This window comes from Ailuropoda melanoleuca, chromosome 8 (assembly GCF_002007445.2).
Source record: "Ailuropoda melanoleuca isolate Jingjing chromosome 8, ASM200744v2, whole genome shotgun sequence".
Taxonomy (NCBI): Eukaryota; Metazoa; Chordata; class Mammalia; order Carnivora; family Ursidae; genus Ailuropoda; species Ailuropoda melanoleuca.
This window is the reverse complement of record NC_048225.1, coordinates 91,012,455-91,034,111: the sequence shown is the minus strand read 5'-3', so window position 1 is coordinate 91,034,111 and position 21,657 is coordinate 91,012,455. Positions and strand designations below refer to the sequence as shown.

The 21,657-nt window shown below is 41.4% G+C and overlaps 1 protein-coding gene across 4 annotated transcripts in view; it reads left to right on the top strand.

The window, feature by feature from the left end:
- Positions 1 to 17,472, top strand: part of PROX1 (prospero homeobox 1) — a 52,228-nt gene extending 34,756 nt beyond the window's left edge. For 3 of the 4 annotated variants that reach the window (XM_019801525.2, XM_019801524.2, XM_019801526.2), the window contains one exon: positions 11,866 to 17,472. In XM_019801525.2, the coding sequence (XP_019657084.1) occupies positions 11,866 to 12,054 (189 nt within the window). In that variant the 3' untranslated portion in view covers positions 12,055 to 17,472. The remainder of the gene's footprint in view (positions 1 to 11,865) is intronic. The other variant, XM_002920962.4, reaches the window with a different exon arrangement.
- The last annotated feature ends 4,185 nt before the right edge of the window (positions 17,473 to 21,657 follow it).

Sequence of the window (21,657 nt, the reverse complement as noted above, 5' to 3'; positions counted from 1 at the left end):
TCTAAATCTCAACACTTGCCCTTGGAGACGTGGCAACTCCCTTGCTGGGATTATAGAGACTAATTTTTTAAATTCATAAACGTTTATTGACTGAACTGGCACAACTCACTATACTTGCTGCTCGCTTTATGTGTTGTGTTGGCTAGGGCAGCCAAACAATGAGGACATTTGTCCTGAAGCCCTCATTCAAGTGGGTTTTCTAGGAGATGGTACAGAACTGAACAAACTAAGAGAGAGTGTGTATGCCTGTCCCCGACACGTACCCCACTATGCCACACCTCCACCTGAACCTCCGTATAACACACGACATCCGCTCTCGTTCAGGACGGAAAGAGTTGTTACGGACAGCTGCCTCCACTACTAAGCTGGGTTGGTGGTTCTGGCAAAGGCAACACCACCTTTTCTTTTAAGGATTCCCAACGTGGTGATAATCTTGATCATGAAAGTCTTTCCCAGCGGGATTTTGTATGTGTTCACGTGTTTGTGGTTGGTAGGTATCAAATCGTCACACAAGTCATTTGGATATGTATTTTTCACCTTTTTATGGTCATGGTCCCCAACTTCTGTTTTGTTGGGGGGGGGGAGGGCTACTACAGCATTTTAAAGTAAAATCTGGTTCTAAAAGTGACTTTTAGTAAAAGGTAGTTATGTCGACTGAGAACAAGTGTGGGGGTTTGAGTGGCGCTAAAGGCAGAGAAACAACCAGAAGCAGAAGTGGGTGGAAGAAGATGAAAGGCTCTGGTTTCAAGGCCACTGCGTTTCCTTTAATGTAGAGACAATTTTCAAAGATTTATCATTTTCAGTGGCCTGGCAGTATACAAGATAATCTGTATATCGATTCCTGTAATTGCCTTTTGGCAGGGCCAATGCAAGGGCCAATCCCTGACAGTGTCCTAAGACACCCCCCCCCAAACATTACCTCACGTCCCGTTAGATGTTGGCATGGGTCTAGAGGGCTCCCAAAGGCCCCTGGGGCCATTCAAGAATCTGTTTCTCCCCTTTTCCAAACTATTTACCTTTCTTGAAAAAGGAATTTCAGAGCCATTCCCAAGCTCTTAGGTTGCTTTGAAATACAGCTTATCCTTCCTTTTGCAAAGGGTAATTGTGGAGGAGAGACCAATAGAATACTCTAGAAACACAAAACAGAATTTCTCTGACAGAACAAAGATCTTTTAGTCGAAACCAAAAGATAGGACTGAGGCCTTTAATCCCAGTCCTTTCTCAGAGCAGCCCCAATATGACTTGGGATGCATACTCTGTTGTCAGCAGAGTGGCGGTCTCTCCCAGTTTCCAGTGTTCTCCGAAGCACTCTTTTGATTATCACCCGTACCTCACAGTGCCTTCTCTGGTGTTCGCCGTGGGTGATGCTGTTCTCATCGTCCTGCCTGAACCCCACTTCCTAACAGTTTCTCCCTGGGCTCCTCACTCGCAGGCTCTATCAGCACAAATACAGGGCACACGGACTAGTTTCCATGTTAGCCTAGGCAAAGCTTAATTACGAAGATAAACCTGCTGCAGAAAACAATCACGTAATGCATTCTCGAACGAAACAGGAGTAACCGTGGATTATCTGTGCCCCAGCTTCCTTTCGTGCAATATTGGAGAGTTTATGTCTTGTTGTTTTTGGATAATCTCCCATCCAAGAATGGCACCAAGCTTGGCCCTATTTATTTTACCACCTCACCCAGTAATTGTAGCAAAAGTTAAACTTTAAGCACTATCAGCCTGTCTTGAACTCGGATACCAATGGCACAGAATTCGTGGGGCCGCCTCAAAGGGAAGTGAGTTAACACTGCAGTGTGACCGGTAGGCTGCTTGTTTTTCCATCTAAATATCGAGCTGATTCATTTGATGTGTTGTGAAGGAGGCACGGATTCCTCCATCTTGTACATTGGAATGTTTCCTGGCAGGAACGTTCCCAATGAATAGCTCATCATCAAGGCAGAGCAAGACTGAAGTCTGCCTGGGCCTTGGTGATCTCTGGGTGTGGTTTCACTCTGTTCCCAGGGACATGGGCCGCCTTCCATGCATCTGAGGAATGGCGTGACGTTGCAGGTTGAATTTGGGTGAATTGATCCCAGCTACCCTACAAGAACAAGTAGTGTGCTGACCTAGTGAGGCACACGGGATCAGTGAAGCATGAAAGCACATTCAGGAACGTTGTCAGCCCTTAAGTATGGCTAAGAGCAGAGGCTGGCAAGCTATGGCGTATGGGCCAGATCTGGCCCTAAGCCTGTTTTTTATGACCCCAAGCTCAGAATGGTTTTTAGATTTTTTAAAAAGTTGTAAACAAGAAGAAGACTGTGCAACAGAGACAGAATGTGGCCCGCAAAGCTTATGTATTTACTATCTAGCCCTTTGCAGAAAAAGTTTGCCAAGCCCTGGCTCAGATTGTTTCGCTGTTTTGGAGAACATGGACTCTCTCTGAGTCCTGAGGTTGCAAAACTCCGTGATTCTTCGATGCAATAGTCTTGGTCCAGGTCTTACCTGAATAGCCTACCAGATGCATAATTCCAGCAGGAACTTCGGGTTTGTTTAAGATCTAAGAGTATTTTCAACGTATCCTGGGGGGTAAAGAGATTAGGAACGTATTAGATTTTCATTTTTTTTACTTTTTCTCTGATTTTCTTTTCGTGGAATTTTATTTTTTCAATTGTTTTGTCTGTTTAAACTTGGAGTTACTCTTTGAAACCTGTGCAGAGTTCGGGGGGGAGGGGGAAGGAACATTTACTCCATCACCACAAATAATATGACAATCATTGTGTTTCCTGACACAATACCACTAAGACTTCTAAGCATGAGCAAGTAAACTAGCCATTTTAATCATATTTGGTGAACCAAATTTCAGCGCCACAAAATAATTTTGACGGTGTCATAGAGTGGATGATGATGACATTTGCCGTTCTGTCCCCGGCAAGCTAGTGCAGTACCTCCTTTTCTGGGGCTGTGGGAGAGAGAGTTTTATTTCTCTTGATATCTCTACACAGAGTTACCAATGGAATGTTTAGACAGTTTAAAAAGCATACACACATTATTAGCAGGTCAAGTAGGTGTGAAGACATTCTTTTTTATTTGCAAAAGTCACAATTAGTCAAAACGCTCCATCCAAGCACAGTTCTTGATCATCATGTGATGTTTTTAGCAACACATACATCATCAACATCTTAGAGGTGTCCAAGTTTTATTGCGCATTCTGTATTTTCTAAATAGCCACCTGTAAAAGAGAAAGACACAGTTTAGGTGAGGAAACAAAGAAAGCCCTAGGGCGTGCCTCGGCCTGCATGCTGCTGTCAGAGAAGCCGGTGCCAGGGGTGATAGCCTGAGCCTCCCCTGCCCCTCACTGCCCACACTACGCACCAAAGTCCACTTCCCTGATGCCTCTTCGTGGAGCTTCACTGTCCTTTCAAGGTAGACCCTTAGCCTCCCTACTTGCTCTTTCCATGTGCTCTTCATTCTTTTTATTACACGTCCTCCAGTGGGGCCATTTCCACCATGTCCTCTCTGGTGGCTCCTCTACCGGCATTTCTACGGACTGGTACCGCGCCGGAGGATGCCAGGAGGGTTCCCTTGGAACTTTTCCTGCCACAAGCTCAATGTAGGTCCCTGCCACAGTGACAGACGGAGAGACATGCTTTCCTTTTGCCACTTTTTCTAATTATCCCTGCAGCTCTTTCACTCTGGCTGGGAGCAACCTGGGGGCCGTTGTGTGGGTCTCCCTCCTGCTCCGTCCCCACCCCCGCCCCTGGCACATTAACATGACATTGCGTGGTGTGCACAGAACGGGGAACAGCTTCCACCAGCTGAAACCTCTGATCCCAAACCCACTAGAGAGTTTGGCTTTTGGATTTTGGCAAGAAGGCCTGTTGCCCATCAGATCAGCATGAATAAAGATTTCTTTCTTCCTTTCTTTTTTAAAGTCAAGCACCAACTGACACTGCCCCCCCCACCCCCAGCTCCCTTTCTCAAGACAATTTAACCCCTTCTCCCAAGTACATTTTTTTCCCCTGAATGCATGGGTTTTGTTTTATTCTTTTCCTGTGAGACAACCAAGAAATCTACTATACGTAGAATCTGGAAGCCAAATCAATTCCAAGCCATCTTATCATTTTTAAAGTATGTTTATCCAGCTTTGCAGTAGGAACAAGCAGACTGTTTGAAGGCCACATACTTTTCAAACCTTGGTTGCAACACGTTTGCCCCGTTTTGAAACTGTCTTTATCTAGCCGAGAAAACGAAAATCTATTTGACAAAGTGGCACTCTGGCCAGTTTATCTTGCAATATGGCTTTAGCTCACTGAGTCTATTGATTTCCTTAAATTAATGTTTACAGAATGCTACTGAATTTTGCTCAACAGAACATTGTTCTTTTGAAGGTTTGTAAAAAAAAAAAATATGATACAGACTGTTATTGCCATGTGTTCCTTTGCTTGGAGGAAACATGAGGTGGGTTTTTTTTTGTTTTTGTTTTATTGCGTGTGTGTGTGTGTGTGTGTGTGTGTGTGTGTTTGAAGGACAGCCTTGAGCTATAGCCACTTCCTATAAGCATTTACTCTTCAGATATTTAAGTAGCAAAACATGTTACTAGGGAAGCGAGCCAGCTCTTAGGCCCAAAACTGCATGGGCATTACGCTGATCCCAGTCCAGTACGGTCCCAAAAGCTGAATGCCACTTGGAGCATCAGAGTGAAAGAGACTTTAGTCCCAAGCCTGGTTCTCATCGTCCTGCCTGCCTCAGAATCTTCCTCTGCCTCATTTGGTATAACCCGGCAGGCGTTGGCAAGTGGCTTCACAGCCTGTGCTCCCCAGATAATGCCAGGCCTTCCAAACATAGGTGTGAGCATCCTAATAAAATTTAAACGCCATGTAGCCATTTGGTGGGAACTCTCAATATAATAGTTCGTTCTTTGACCATGGCACTCAGCGATTAATATACAAAACCTAATCTCTAGTGATGATTTTCAAACTGGCCTTCCCAGGGAAGCACCCACTGGCCCTTCAGCTCCTGACGGGGATTCAGATCACAATCATGAAGTGACTGAAATAAAACTTAGGAAATACTAAGCAACTTTCTCAACTTGTTGACTCAGCCAATAAAGTTGCTCAAGCAAACACAGTCAAAGCGTCGCTCAAAATACTGCCTTGTACACATTTGCTCATCACAGTGAAACACTTCCCAGGAATTGGGCTCTAAAGAAAGAGGTTCAGAGCATCACCTTACATTTGGGTGGTATTTTATGCTTCGCAAGGCACAGTCACGTTCGCTTTCCCACCTGACCCTTCCCCGCCATAACGGGGCGGCGGGACACAATCCCACAATGCACTTCGCGCGGCGTCCTGCGCCACGTCTTCCTTCCGGGCCCGCCACTCCGCGGGCGAGCGCGCAGGGGGCACCCTTTGTAACAGCGTCTCGTAGCCATTTTTCATAGCTCCAGGTTTCCTCCTCTGCCTCCGACAGGAAAATTCAGTGAGGATGAGACAGTGGAGGGGAGCAGCAATATCGTGTCTGTTCTTGCCTTTTCATCTGATAATCTCTTTGAGGAGTTTCTAAAGCATCTGAGTTTATCCATTTAAGTCCACTCTGTCTGCAGTGTAAGTCCCCAGCTTGTGCCACTGCCGTCAGGAGCTCTGTCTCTCCTTGATCAATATTTACTTAACAAACAGCAGGGATGGGAGAGTTCGTTTGGAGGAATCATGTGCGCACCACGGTGAATGAATGCTCGGGAAAGTACTTCAACTTTGTCTCCTTCCCTAGGACCTTTGTGTGCACGTGTGCGCGCGCGCGTGTGCGTGTGCAGAGGCCCTTTCTCTTTTTCGCTTCTCCAAAGACACTTAGAAGTCGTCTAGATAATGCCTTGCAATATGTGATTAGTGCATTGTTTCCACTCTAAGAGAACTCGTGATGCAAATTCAGTTTTGAAAGTCCCAAGTTCAATTTTCCTTTTATGCTCCTACCCAGGTTAAACTTTTTGGAAAAACTCTTGGGCTGAACAAGATGCACAAGCATCTTCCTTTGACCCTGCTCAGATAAGTGGGAGGGAAGAAGATGCGGATGGAAACAATGAAAGCAGTTTTAACAAGGCAACTCTAACTGCATATTTCTGATGGCATTACTTTTTTTTTTTTTTTTTGAAAGCCCAAGGAGAAAAGTAGCTCTCCAGATTTTCAAAGCTGCTTACCCAGTTTTTGGAATTAAATGTGTCTAACGCTAATAATAAATATGAATACCACGGGGTTCAAGTTTAGAGATCACTATTCTTTCAACTTCACCGAAACAATCGCTTGAAGGCTCAAGTCCGTGTCTCCAATACAGTTGACTTGGAGGCATGTGGGTCTAGTTTGAGGGGTTTTGTTTCTGTTGTGGGTAGAGGCTGGGGGAGGCTGGGGGAGTTATTTATTTATTTGATTTTGTGAATTGGAGTTGTAAAGCCATCTGAAATATTCATGCAGAATTGTCTGAGAAGCCCGTTTCTGTTTTATTTACTGCACAGTAGAACAGCCACAGTGGATTAGTTCTACAATACCCGTAACAAAAGCCCAACAGCTGATGCATGTGATGTTAGGAGGTGACAAAACAGTTAAAGTATGCTGCTGGCTACAGGCAAGCAGTCAGCAGATGCAGACAAAAGGGTTTGTGACAAGAATAACTCTCTCTCCAAGGCGAGCAGTGAAGAGTATCCAAAATACCAGTACCCTTTTCTCCTTGACATTGTCTTCTTACAGTCAGCATTTTATTGCCCTTTTATAGTATTAAAAAAAAAAAGTGGAGGAGGAAGAAGAAAGAAACCCCGCACACAAACTAATTCACCAAAATACTAGCCCCGATGCGACTTTTCCATCCATCACATTTTACTCCTGCCCATACATAGGTTCCCTTTTCCATTTCCCTGTCGAAGTAAGTTTGAAAAAAAAAAATGTTTAAAAGATGAACTGAATAGATGATCTCCCTTGATAAGATTGTAATCTATTGATAACCCTGATAAGCCGCTTGAGCCTTTGGTGATTGGGGAGGGGTTTGGGGAGAGAGCTTGGTGCCTGGTTTGTTTTCTCTGTGTTTCAGCAAAAATCATTTCACTGATGAAATTAGGCCAGTGGACCAGTTTTTAAAGGGGATTGAGGATGGAGAGGTATCCATGGGAAACTGTGCAAGGCGCGAGGTTTAGGTCTCCTGCAAGAGGCCAAGGGATGAGCTTCTGGATATTTCAGAGGTGTGAAAAATCAGCTTCTCTGTCTCCAGAAAATAGGAGAGGCTGTCTTCTTTTTAACCTTTGTAATTCCCCTTCTATTCTCTGTGACATTCATTCAGCTGCCAAGAGCGTTTGGCAAGGTTTGGGCCAGCGAGCACACTTCCAGTGACCACTAACCTTGGTATGTCCTGACACTTATGATGAGTGTCTGCAGGACACAGAAGGCAGGCAGCCTGCTATGTCAGGCTTTTATTATGTACTGCAGAGGCTAGGGACAGTCAGTTTAATAAAACAAATCATCCTTGAAGGTAAAGCAACTGGGAAGAGGAGGAGGAAGACAGGGGAAAAATGTGTCTTTGCCACTCATTCTGAGGGAAAAAAAAAAAAAAAAAAGAACAGCAAAACAGCCCCCCACCCAACACACCGTGCATGTGTGCACATGTATTCGTGTGTGTGCACGCACGTGCACAACCCAGCCACAGCTGGAGCAGACTTGAAAACATCCTCCCGATTTGCCCATTTTATCACAGCCCATAAGGCCCTTGTTTGCTCGGAGGAGACTCAAGTACAAACGATTGTGATGAAATTGGTAGATGCTGATAGCCAGCCCCCTTCAAATTTATGAGGGCATTCAAGTACCTCGTCGCAATTATATTCTCCTCCAAATATCAAGGCAAGGAGAGGCAAGACCATTTGGGGTGAGGTTCCTATATTGGGATGCCTTTTTATCAAGCAAAGTTTCCATTCTCCTCTCCTGAAGAACACTCAGCACAGCAGCTCCCACAATAGCTTCAGAGTTCCAGCCAGAGACTTTGGAAGCCTTTTGTTTTTTCCCTGTGGCATGTCCAAAGGCATGGCCTTCCCTCCCCCCTCCCAGCAGCCTGCATTGTCTTGCATTCCAGGGACTTGATTGACTGTTGCCACCTGATGCTGAGGAGATACTCTGGGGTTCATTCTGCAGATTGTTGGGTTCTATTAAAAGAAACCTAGATAAGGGATTACTTGTCACTAAGGGATTTTCTGCAGATGTTTATTAGTGATTGGAAATCCATTAGGTGTGAAGAGGTACAGAAAAATATGGGCAACATCATTCTTGTAAGCCCGAATTCTAAGACAGCTCCCCCCCAAAATCAGAAAGGACCCCGCTCTTACTCTGTTAAATGGAATTGGGGAAAGTTTTAAAGCAAAAGGGGGTAAGGGTCTCTTTTCTCGGTGATATTTCTACCTGTGGATGGAATTCCTTGGCACTCTCTCAAAAGATCAGTTGATACTCATCGGTTTACCTCTCTGGAGCCACCAAAAAAGATTAATTGCTCTAGCATTAGAGGATCTCATTATCAATTGCTTTAAACCAGCCCAATCTGTTGTAGGAGTATTGCCTCAAAGTAAGCCCAAAATTAGCAAACCATTTCATTTGTTCAAAAAGAATTCCTCCTTTCTCAAACATAAACCAATTTCCTAAGTCTCCTCCTGGGAATCCTTTGTACCATTCACGTTTATTTTGAAGTGACTAGCTCTTCTGTGGTTTTTCTCAGTCACAGATCCACAGCTTGTCAAGGTTTTGATGCCCCATATAAATAGAAATTACTGAAAATGCATTAAAAGGGAGCCAGCATGGTTTAATGATAAGACACCTGGCCATGTTATTTCACATGGGTCTCTTGATCTCATAATTTACTCATCTTGTAGAGTTTCATAGTTTCTTCATCTATAAAATGACTTTTGAGGTCTATTCCAACTCTTTAAATGCTATCCTTTTTTAGCATTATTTTAAAATTTCCTTTTTTTTTTTTTTTTTTTTTTAAGTATCGAGGGAGAAGGTAAGTGTGACTCCAGAGCAGTGTGGAGTAAAACAGAAGGCAAACTCTCATGATGAAAGACTATGCAAAACAACGTTGTTAAGCATTGTTGGGGGATACACAGAATAGAAACCGTGGCTCTTTATCGAAAGACATCTCAGGGCAAATTCATTACAACTAGATAGAAGTAGGTGAAAAATTAAACAACACGCGACACAAATACAAAAAGATGGTGAAAGATAGCCCAAGATTACCACCAAAAGAAATGAATGTTTAAAACATGATAAAACCCACTAAAAACCATCAACAAGCATGGCGAATGATAATAATTGTGTGGGAGCTGCCCACACAGCCCCTCCCCAAAGAGGTTACTTTGACTTGCCCTCAGGCAAACTCTAGAACTACTCCCGNTTCCAGACCTCCCGTGGGGCCCTTGGTGTGGAGGAGCTTCTGGTCTTTCCCGACTTCCTCCGGAGCAGCCACCATACCCTGTGTCCCACACAGCTCTCTGCCATGCCCTGCTGCGTCCCCACGAGTTCAGGGAACATAGATCTTTGTCATGCCTCTGTTGCCAATGGCCGGGAAAACCACACTTCTTGAAATGTTTATTTTAATAAATGCCTATGATTATGTTTCTGTAGCATTTGGCTAACAGCTCCCAAACCAAGTAGTTAGAGTGGGTAGTCGTACTGCCTCGCTGTTCTCCAGCCAGATTCCCTCTCTCAACAATGCCCATCTGATAAAATGTGAAGGATTATCTTTGAGGGAAGCGGGGAGAGTACTCAAAAAGGCTGCTTAATGACTACTTATTTGGTGTGAGGTGAGTGGGAGAGTTAATCTCTCCTCCAGGCTCCTCCTATCCCACAAAAACTCATGTATCTGCAGGAGTTTTAGGGAGAAATCACCAACATTCTGTAGAAAATCCAGATGAATTCTCATCAGGGAATGGCCATTGGGAGTGTATGGGTTTGCACATCCATGGGGGACAATGGGATGTTTGGATGATTTGGGGGAGCTGTGTCCTGAGAAACTGGCTGGGGTGTATGTCTTTGGAAGGGGCTACTCAAAATTTTCACTTTTTCTAGACTCTGATAGGCCCCGGGGTCCTTTCTTTTTTCTGGGAAATTACTAATTTTCTTTACAAAAGACAAGTGACTTACCATTGGAAGGAGTGAACTTCTTTGTCCAATTTTAAATGTATAAAACAGGGATGCCTGGTGATCATTTTTATTTTCCTTAATAGTCACTGTCATTGTAAAATGGTCCATTGCACAAATGGAGAAAGAGTGGGAGAAAGAGATCAAATCTCTTCGACATGACAATACCTCCCTTTTACTTGGTAAAGTGGGGTATGTGAACTGAGATGGAAATCTTTCACCTCCTCTGTATGTGTAGACAGATCTCTCTATACATATGACTACAGTGCACTTACTTCCTCATATGTCTGCACTTATATAAAAATAAAACATTGCTAATGCAGAAGTACCTCACTAAAAGAAATCTACTGAGAGTCTGTGTGTACTTGGAAAATTAAGAGTTCACAGAATGGCTCTGCAAATCCTCTGTCTTGGTGTGCAGAAAGAGAAGCCATGCTTTACCTTGAGTAGCTGACAAGGAACACTAAGTAAGTACATCAACAGCTACCCCTTTCCCTGGACAAGACATCGGAATATTAAATAAACAATTAAGAACACATACGCACATGTTAATTGCTGTGGAAGAAAAGGATAAACAATTAGGGGCGCCTGGGTAGCTCAGCTGGTTGAGCGTCTGACTCTTGATTTCAGCTCAGGTCCTGATCTCAGGGGTGTGAGATCAAGCCCCATGTCAGGCTCTGCGCTCAGCTCGGGGTCTGATGTCCCTCTCCATCTGCTCCTCCCCCGCCCCCCTGCTCCCACTCATGCTCTCTCTTTCGCTCTCATTCTTTCTAAAATAAATAAGTAAATAAATAAATAACTTTTAAAAAATAAAAAGATATTTGGAGGATATTTGTCTTAGAATGTAAGAACTTTGAAAAGTTCCCTTCATCTGTCCAAGCCTCAGTCTTCTCCACAGTAAAAAGGGGACAATGACAGCTTATAGAGACGTTGGGAGAATTGAATGGCATGCTTCACAGTCCGTACATAGCACAGCGCCTGACACATAATAAGCACTCCAGAATGTTAGTTTTCGTTATTACTATCAGCTGCATGAATCACTCTTATGGAGCAATTCTAATCTCAAAGTAAAGTAATTTCCGACGTAGAATTTTAGGACTCAGTACAGATTTTATATTTTGGGACTCAGTGTTAATGTCATTATCTTATCCCCGTCTGTATGTAGAGCACTTTATGGTGCATATTACTCTCATATACAGTTTAGCATTTGGGTCAACAGTCCTCTGCTGCTATGAGCAGGAAACAGGATTTAGGTTTTCTTCATTTACAGGGGCTTTCATTGCTATCAAAGGCCAATGATCTCTTATTCTACCTTTGAGAACACACGTTGTTTTCATAATGGAAATCCAAAGGAAATAGAATTCAAGTTCTGAAAGGGTAGCTGGAGACTTGCACCTGGAATACACCTGTTTAACGAAGTGGGGAATCCCGACAGTGTGTCCCCTTTTCTCACCCGAATTTTCAGGAAGGAATCCTGGTTTTTCCATATGTCTGCATGTATCCTTTGCACAAGTCCCTTTCTAAAACTTCACAAAGCTGTCCACCCTACATTACAGTGCTACTATATATAACGACTTTACATAAGAGAATAGAGGCAGGCCATTTTTAGCAAATGCAGGTGCCATGTAAGCCCCTTTCTGAAAGAAAGAACTTAGCTCAATTTCCTTTGAAGAACTGGAGACTTGAAACTGAAAACTTTATTAATGCCATTGTCTCCTTGTATCAGCAGGTTCCAGAGAGATTCCTGGAAGTTGCGCAGATCACATTACGAGAGTTTTTCAATGCCATTATCGCAGGCAAAGATGTTGATCCTTCCTGGAAGAAGGCCATATACAAGGTCATCTGCAAGCTGGATAGTGAAGTCCCTGAGATTTTCAAATCCCCGAACTGCCTACAAGAGCTGCTTCATGAGTAGAAATTTCAACAACTCTTTTCGAATGTATGAATAGTAGCAGTCCCCTTTGGATATCGAGTTGTACGTGTCTAGATTTTGATTTCACATGTATGTGTATGGGAGGCATGGATATGTTATGAAATCAGCTGGTGGTTCCTCATCATCATCTTTCACTCATTTTCTTTTGTTTTCCATTGCAAGGGGATGGTTATTTTCCTTCGGTCTTTAGTTTACTTTTGCCCGAGGCCCTTAACATTTGGAGACTTAAAATAGGGTTAATTTTCAGGGAAAAAGAATGTTGACATGTGTAAAATCTCTATTAGCAAGGAAAGGCATTTTAAAGATGCTTCTGCTTGATTGACGGTTTATCGCAAATGGCAGTTGGCAGAGGGAGACCCGTGACACAGCGCCGCTCCGCAGACGGTGATGTGTCCCTTCTTTTTACTGCTAAGAAGGCCAGAAAACTCAATGAAACCACTACGTAAACGTAAATATTTTGTTTGGTTTGACCTCCGTAAGTCACTTTTTATTATATGTTTAAAAATAATGCCAGTGGCAGATGAACAGCTCACTTTTCAAAAGTTACCCCAAAAGGCCAAATTTCAAAAAGAAAATAGTCACTGTGAAGCCTTTCTGTAAGAGAAATGGCACGTAGCCCAAACGAGTACCAGTTTCATACGGAGGCGAAGCAATTCTACACAAAACTGACTCTTTTTTCGAGATGAGGCTGGAAATTCATACCCGATCTTCACATTACCTCTCTAAATTCTACGATCGGTTCTTCATCATAAGTGAGTATAGATCATTTTTCGTAGAGAACAACCCCTTCGACGTCATTTTCTATTATCTTATTTCGGGTATTAAAAGGCACATACGTTTCAAATGTACTCTTTGCTCAACTTTGTTTATATGCTTCAACGAGTTATTATGTCTGTTTAATATTTAACACTTTTTTCAAAAAAAAAAAAACCCACAACACTATTTCCTGAATACTGTTCTCTAGTAAGGAATAAAGGACATCCCAAGTTGACCATAAAATTCCTGCCTACGTTAGACTCTTGTTGACAGCTGTTAGCAGACTTGATCTTCACCTCCGAAGAGGGGCACATGTAAGGATGACCTCTTTCCATACAAGATCCCACACTACCCTGATGGATATTCATAGTGGTGACAGTCTAATTAAGTGTTTCTTCAGTTTAGGTACAGCATTTTAAGGCAACTGGTAAAGTCTCTTCGAATTCAGAAGCTAGTACTGACCAAAACGTGTGTATAGGCAGCATAGGAGAGGTTGGGGTTAACCCAAAAGACACAATTTCAGCACACATAAGAAAGCTGGCTGCTATTTTATGCTTTCTTCAATGGTTCTCCTCTTCTTCCTTTTGTTCTCTTTTTCCAGTTTCTCCAAGGTGTACGGCGTCCCATACTTGCTTTTAAAAAGTCGTTTGGCATTCACGCTTGTTTTCTCAGATGAGTTTTGTGTGCAGATGCAGTAAGAATTCTTGTTCGTTCTAATAGGCTTTTCCTGACCCTCTCCCTCCCCTTAGGTCATTTGATAGACACTGAAAATGACACAGGAACAAACCTGGTATTTAGATTATACCGAACACAAATACCGTTTTTCCTTAATTTTCATAAAAGTTGCATTTGACTCTGGAGAATGCAGGTTGACCCATGTGACTAACTAGCTGACCCAATCGCTGTAACTTACCATCATTTATAAATTCTGCTGATGGACAGGAATGTATGGAGGCAATTATTGTCAGCACAAAGCCTTAAAACCTGCTGACTTTAAATTAAATGGCACAGTCCTATGATGCCCTGCGTCACTCAGGAGGCTAACGGGCTCTCGCAGTGTGGACAGAGTGCAGCGACACAGGCTGGAACACCACTGGCTTCTCCCTGCACCCCCAACCAAATGCATCGTCCAGCTTGTGCTCCCTTACGGAGCACACACAGAGCCAGCAGATCCCATTTTTTCTTGTTCGGGCTCGCTTGGGGGGGAAAAAAAACATGTTCAGATAATCATTACATTGGAATAAAATGCAAACAAACAAACAAAAAAATCCAATCAGCACAGAGTAGGGAAGCAATCTCAACTTGTGGTCACACTCTTGCCTTGCTTCATGTGAAAGAGTAGGAATTCATTGTTCGCGTCATGATACCCTGGGTCTTTGCTATTCCGTGTGATTCATATCAACATTGTTTTGCCATTTGCAAGGTAGAAGGCAAAACCGTAGTGTATTCACCTGTGTAGACAGACGGCTAGTATCTTCTGAGCTGGGGCGAATTCAGTCATGATTCCAGGCTCATTTGGTTTTTTAGTATTACTTTCCCCTGCCTTTCTAATTTAAGTAGACAAATTCAGCAAAAGTGTGTGTTCACAACCAATGTTGATGTGCTTATCTATGATAATATCCGCTCAAGGTTCACTGAGGCATAGAAATGATTTCAGAGTAGAAATTGCATGAGGATAAACTCACCTCTTTGTTCGATCACTTTTGCTTTTAGGTGGTTTTTCCCCTTTTACGATCACAAAATCTTGTGCCTCCCAGTGCATTGGAAAGTGACAAAAGCCTGTCTCTCAAAATTTCTACTTAACGATTCTGGGTTTTGTTTTGTTTTGTTTTGTTTTTTAATCACCATCTTTCAAATCTCAGCTCAACTCTCACCAAGTGAAAATTGGCTACTTGGGAGAAAGTTAACTTTCTATGAAGGTGGGAGGGTGAAGGATGAGGGACAGTTTGCATAGGAAAAAAAGAAGTCTAAAGTGCATGTTGAGATACGACATTACCACTTATTTTCTGCTAACCCTAAATTATTTTTGCATATACACTTGAGGTGATAGTCTGTGCCTAGACCTAAAATGCACCAGCGGGGGGATTTTTAAAAATCCTTCAAAATACCAGTTTTTTCCCACAAGTACAATTGTTCTTGTGCCTTCTGTGGCTTTCGATCTCATCTTTTTGACTTTATTTCCAATTACTACAGCTGCAATAAACACTAGATTTTTTTTCTGGCTGTTTGACATAACGTTGATAGCTATGCATATTTTGTGTCTTTTTAAAACAAAGCGGGAGAATACGTTTTTGAAGAAGAGAATTTTTAGAACAGTTTGATACCGCAAATTATTTTTTCTTCAATTGTTTGAGCAGCATTCGAGTTTTGAAAATTCTTGTAGAAGCCAATTTTTTGTAACTGTGGTGCAAATCTTGTGTTTTCTTAGCCTAATGAAAAGTAGTATAGAAGCAATATTTCATACCATGTGCTGTATATGTGTGTGCAGGTGTGTGAACATGAAGACACATACACACATATACACACATGTAAAAATATACATATATATATGCGTGTGAAGTGGAAAGCTTACCTTTTCCTATCTAGATTTAAGGACCTATTTTAGACATTTGTTATGTTTTGTGAAAAGAATGTTCTATTTGCAACAACAAAACATTTAATTCTTACTGTATCTCTGGCTGTTTAATGAGGACGTTTCACATTAAATGGTAAAACAACGTGGAAGATGGTAGAATGTAGTAATTATTTAAGGAAATGTTCACCCACATATTCCTGAAGTTTGCTTTGTGCCTCCGAGTATTATTTAATTCAAGTGTTTTATGTTTGCAGAATCTTTGTTGCTGTGCTAGGGATGTGGGTGAATATCATTTTTAAAAATGTTAAAAACAACAAAAAAAAGCAAAACAAAAACACTAAAGCAAGAGGGGAACTTTTATAAAGCAATGTAAATACTTAACCTCATGGCTGTTGTTACGTAAGACATGAGATTTTAATAAATAACTACATTCTCACAACATCTATTGAATTTATTAGGAACACTACAGTGACTGTATAGACAGTTGAAAGCATTCTTGAAAATCCTGCTCTCTACTTTTAAAAGATAACAGTCTCTTTTATCAGATGTCAAGGGCAAGGGTAATGCAGTTTCTGTAAATTTATGAAATTTCTTTTCTATGTACATGAAAACAGTAAGTAACCACCACTACACACACACACACACACACACACACACACACACACAGAGGTTAATACTAAGTCATAAAGCTGAAGATTTGGGGGGCTTTAAAAATAGGATGTCCCTCAGAAGCAATCATAAATCCATCAAAGAAAAAGTGGTTTACAGACTCCCTGAAAGCAGTGTACATGTGAGGACAGAGCGAAATCTCTTTGCCATGTATATTATAGAATATTCATTGATGTGAATAGTACAAATGTTTCCTTCTGGTACAAATTCTGTGTTTGCAAATTACAAGACGCATTGTTTTCAAAAAGCTCCCCTTAAAAGAATGTAACTGGTTTATCTGAGTAAGCGGTTACTGCATTGCACTTAAATGTTCTGTTGAAGGAAATGCAGTTTTGTTTTCTGTAGATCTGTTGGTTGTAAACCATCTATAAAACTAAAGCTAAAATGTTCATATTCAGAGCTGGGATCAAAACTGGTATTTAACCTTTGCATCTTCTTATAATTATCCTTCTAAGAATATAACAGGATCTGGATGTGTCTGGACTTTGAGTCTTTCCACTGAGCCCTCTCTCAAATCTAGCACCTCTAAAATTCACAAACATGAGCAGCAAAGGCAAACAGACTGGCCCTCTTTTGTGAAGACGTATTCATTCTGTGTTTTAAAAATATTCTAATCCTCCACGGGGGGGGGGAGTGTTTTCAAATTGTATATTACCACTTCAAGATTAGAATTAGAAAAACATGTATTTGGGGTTGGTCTCAGCGCTACTTACAAGAATCAAAGGTCATGGCTTCTCCCGATGTTGTCCCAGCCACTTCTCATATGTATATAGTATAAACCGTGACAAAACACTGCCTTTATATTATTTAGCAATATGTTGTAAATAGCATTATTAAGCTCTTTTTTTGTAATAAAGACCCTTTGATTTGAATATAGTACAATAACTGAACTGATAAAGTCAATTTTTGATTTTTTTTTTTTTTAGCTAGAGGCAATTTCAATTGTGGATTTTTGTTGTTGTCTATTGTTCTGAAGACTTTGCATAATTTATTGGTTTAATTTATCCTAATTTATTTGATGAAGGTGTACAATTTTGTATTACCAAGGATGTACTGTAATATTAATTGATATGATAAAAAAAAATGAGACTCCCTGTCCATATTAAAAAGAAAATAAAAAGGTGCAGTAGACAATTGATTTTAAAGTAAAAGTACAAAAATTTAGTTTGGCAGCTACTAAATTTTAAAACAGAAAAAAGTTGTTTGGGGGTGGGTGGGTAGGGGGTTTTACTTTGTGTGTTTTAAGCTTTTGTATACTCTCCAAACTTACCTTTTGCTTTGTACCACTTAAAGGATACAGTAGTCCAATTGCCTTGTGTGCCTTCCATCTTCTCTTAAACTGAATGTATGTGCAGTATATATGCAAGCTTGTGCAAAATAAAATATACATTACAAGCTCAGTGCCGTTTGATTTTGTTTAAACACGTGACATTTAACTTTTGGACCTGTGTCCATTTTAGGACAACAGGCTAGTTGTGACTAATATCCATTACAGAGCTACGCTTTCATTAAAATGCTTAATTACACAAGTCTAACATGAATGCATGCAACTCCTAGAAATGATCTTTTTTTACTTCAGACTGTTGTAGGAACTGGCTCGATTTCTCTGTGAAACCTCTTCTCACAGATTTAGCTTTATCTAGCCCTCAAAATTTAAAAATGACAAAAGCTTTGGCTCAAAGCAATGTTGTGCACTAAATTTAATTCAACAATTGCAAACATCTAATGGTTCTAAGAACAAGTCAAAAGTTCTAAGAACTTCCCAAAAGTCAAAGAATGGCAAATAGATCACTTGAAATATGGGGAGGGAGAACTCATATTGTTTCTACTCTGGTTGGACTCAGAACTAAGTACTAACGTAAATTTTCCAAAATCTTTCTAGAATGTTCCTTCACACGTGACTGGCAGCATGTTTCATACTAGGAACACTGGTCCTATGGCTTTGGAAAATTTCCTTTATCGCTTTCGCTTTGGTTTAAAATCCTGTCTCCTTTATCCTTGAATCAGGAGCAGGAAGAATTAGCAAAAGTCCTTTACCTACCTGAAATTGACTCTATTATCCATCATTCACAGCCACACCTCCATTTCTGGCTTCCGTATTACTATAGACTGAGTCTTCTTAATCTCAGATTTCTTTTGCTTTCACCTAAATGATGAGATTGTATTTTGACCCTGCTCACACAAAGGTGCTTAGAATCAGTGCAATATCAAAACTATTAAATAATAACAGTGTTTTCCCCACTTAGTTATTTTTCTATCAATGGCACAGATTAAAATTCCAGTCCTAGTTTAATTGGGCAAAAGAGCACATGCTATGTGTCTCTACACCAAAACATTTATTCCCTGATTGGGAAAAAAGAAAAGCTCCCCCTCCTTCCACCTGCTCTTGGAAGGAAGAAGGCACTTGAAGTCATATAATGACTCTTCTAACTTCTTGTATTTATTTAAAACCGATGTGCTGATAATCCAGGTAGCAACTAAATCAGTAAGAAGTTACAGCAGGTGGTAACGGTTTTTGATGGGCTCATTAAAAATATAGCACCAAATCCTTCCTTTTGTGACTCTAAATTATCCAGTGGCATTGGTCTAGAACAATATGTACTGAGCCCCTGATCACAGACCATGTTCCACAGACGTCTCCATGTCTGCCAGTACTCATAGTCTACTTGGAAGTATAAGCTCTACGAACTAAAATAAAGACAACGCTGGCTGTATTCATTGTCATTGCCATCTATCATCATAAACAATTTACAAGTTTTTCTTAAAGACTAACAGCTAAAAAGCACCCCATTTCCACAATTAATTTACTACCACATGCTGAGGTAAGGAATAGATGCCCCTGAATAAAAGTCACAGGAAAACATCAAATGTTTGCCATGTGTTGCCAACTCCTGGAATCTATGAATACTCCTGTATTTTAAAAGGCATGAAATACAAGGAAAGTCTATAAAAGGAGAAGAACTAATACAGTTTTAAAAACCTGTTGGTAGGATGTCTAAACAACGTTGTGAAAGATCACTGAAGAAATAAGTGTGCTACACCCCCTTGGCCAATAATCTAACCCTTTGGAGGGAGGGTCAAGACACTGGAGTCAAAACTTGAAGGGTAACTTCTTTCACTAAAGGGAAAATAATCAAGAGAGCACTGCTTTGGGTGTCACAAGACTTTCCTCTAACCAGTTCATTTCTAAAAATCGTTTCTACCCAGGGAAACCTAGACAAGACACGTAACTCCTGAGAGACACGTAACCCCCAGAAGAATCTGAAAAAGGTGAATGGATTCTTGGGATCAGTGTAGCTGTTGACTTTCTCTGACAGATTCCTATGTGGGGAAAAAACGGTTTATTAAAATATTTTTGCTTCTCATAAGAAAGGCAATTTAAGATGCAGGACAGGGCAAGCGTAAAATTCTGAAGTTGGTCAAATGTGACTTGGGATCCTTTTCTCTCTGTTCACGATCCATTCTTGCTTCAGTGTCTCTGTCCTTTGCCAAGCATTTGGCACTTCTGTGCTTCCCCAGCCTCCCTCCGTCCACAGGGATGAGCCATCCAGTAAAGTTAACCAGCTACCACGGAGTTGGTGTGTTTCTTTTCCAGGGGTATGTGCATAAAAAGATACATGGTGCCCTGGAATACATTTTACATGTTCATATGAGGTCCAAGTCACCTGAATACGAGTGATGAGGGGCTGGAGGCCTCCCCCAGAAAACATGAAGCCGGGTCTTTGGGGTGGTATCACTCATGGCTACACGTGGCCTGAACACAGTTCTGTCTGTCAAAGCATTTCTGCCTCTCAGGCTTCTTTCCCTCCCACTCCAGGACTTGTTTCCTGCCCACGATCATAGAGTCCTTCCAAATGTCCCCAAAAACCATTCATAAGGACTCACTCCCCCCTCACAGGCGGACCCTTCTCCCCCTTGATCTTGGAGAATTTCCTGGTAGAGGAAACTGATTGGCACTCAAGAAATTTTAGAGATAATCAAATTCAGTGGCTTTTATGCCCAGATCTCTAAGGTAATACGATATTATCTCAGGGGCCACCAGATTGAGACCTTTTCTAACCAAAGGAGATTCATCTTTATAGTAAGATACAATAAAATGTTCACTGAAAAAAAAAAGAGTTCTCTGCTTGAAATAACAATGATCTTGTCGGGTGCGACGGAGCAGGTCTCTAAGTATGAATATGAGTAGTAAATAGCAAGTAAATTCTGCCGAACGTTCATTTAAAGAAAGCCGTGTTCTGCTAAACAACAACTCAAGACTCATTGGGTAGAGTAAGGGATCTTTAAGGATGAATGTGAAAATTAAATAACAGCTTCTGTGAGTTCTGTCAAAACTTCGAAAAAGAAAGAGATCATTCTTACAACATAGAGCATAGAAAGACGTGGGTTTGTACTGAATCACTATTCGTTCGTTTCCTTTCTTCTCCCACGGTTGATGGCTTTTGTCAGCTCGCCATGTTGTTTTAAGTTGTGAGGGAAGAATTATGCCCAGACCCATTGCAACTTCTCAGGGCATTCAAATTTTGAAGAACACAGAAGTTCTTCAGGCACTAAAAGCTTCTCTCCCACACTGACCATTTTCCCAGGCCCTTGCCCTCAGCCTCAGGCCTGGAGCTGCTGCGGCCACACCTCCAGCCAGCCATGCTTGGGTAGGCCCCAGAATAGGAGAGAAGCAGCTTAGAAAGATTAAGGTGCCACAACAGCCTGAAACAGAATCACTCAGGCTGCCTCTACCCTGGCAAAGGGGAGGGTATTTTTTGCAAAGCCCCCTGCTGAGTGTCCAGGTGCTAGCTAGACAGGCTCAGGAGATAGTTTGGCAGCCACCCTGGAAAAAATGCCTGTGTCTCTGCAAATAAATGTGCCAGTGGAGAAAGCACTGGGTTTTCCCCATTGGTTGTGCAAATAGTACTCCGGGCTTTGCTGGTATTGGAAATTCCTTGGTGTGAGTAGCTCTAGACCACCAGAATTGGGGCAATGGATTTCTTGTCATTGTTGTTACCCTTGACCTGTTGGGAAATTATTCCAAAAGTCAATGGTCCTATTTCCAATTACTCACAGTGGAAAATCTTCAGTAACCAGAGGAAATGTTCTCCCTAAATCCCAGCTCAGCAACTGACAATAAGGCAGAGCAAAAGAGTCTTGAAGTCTGGCACAGAGGAGGGTCAGTGATTCGGCACCCAAGCCTGATATGGGTGTGTGCAACTGAAAACCTCATGAATAATTATACATTACCAATGGAGTATTATATATGTCTTTTCTCCATTGATAATCAAGAATTTATAGAATCAACACTATGGTTAGATACGTGAGAAATCTCAGTGAAGTGGGTGCATTTCTAAGCAAAAAGAAGGTATCAAATTTTACTCTATAAGTGGGAAAAAAAATTAAAAGAACCAAGGCCATGGAAGAAATTGTAAAAGTTGTCCAAAAACAAAGCTAAAACAAAGTCTCTCCTCCTCCAAAGGCACCTGGCCTTTATAGTTTTATGGGTGAAATATATCAAATATTCAAAAAGAGATCATATTGGATAAACAGTTCATCCCAATTTGTTTTATGAAGCTCACATCTAGTACCACAAATGCAAA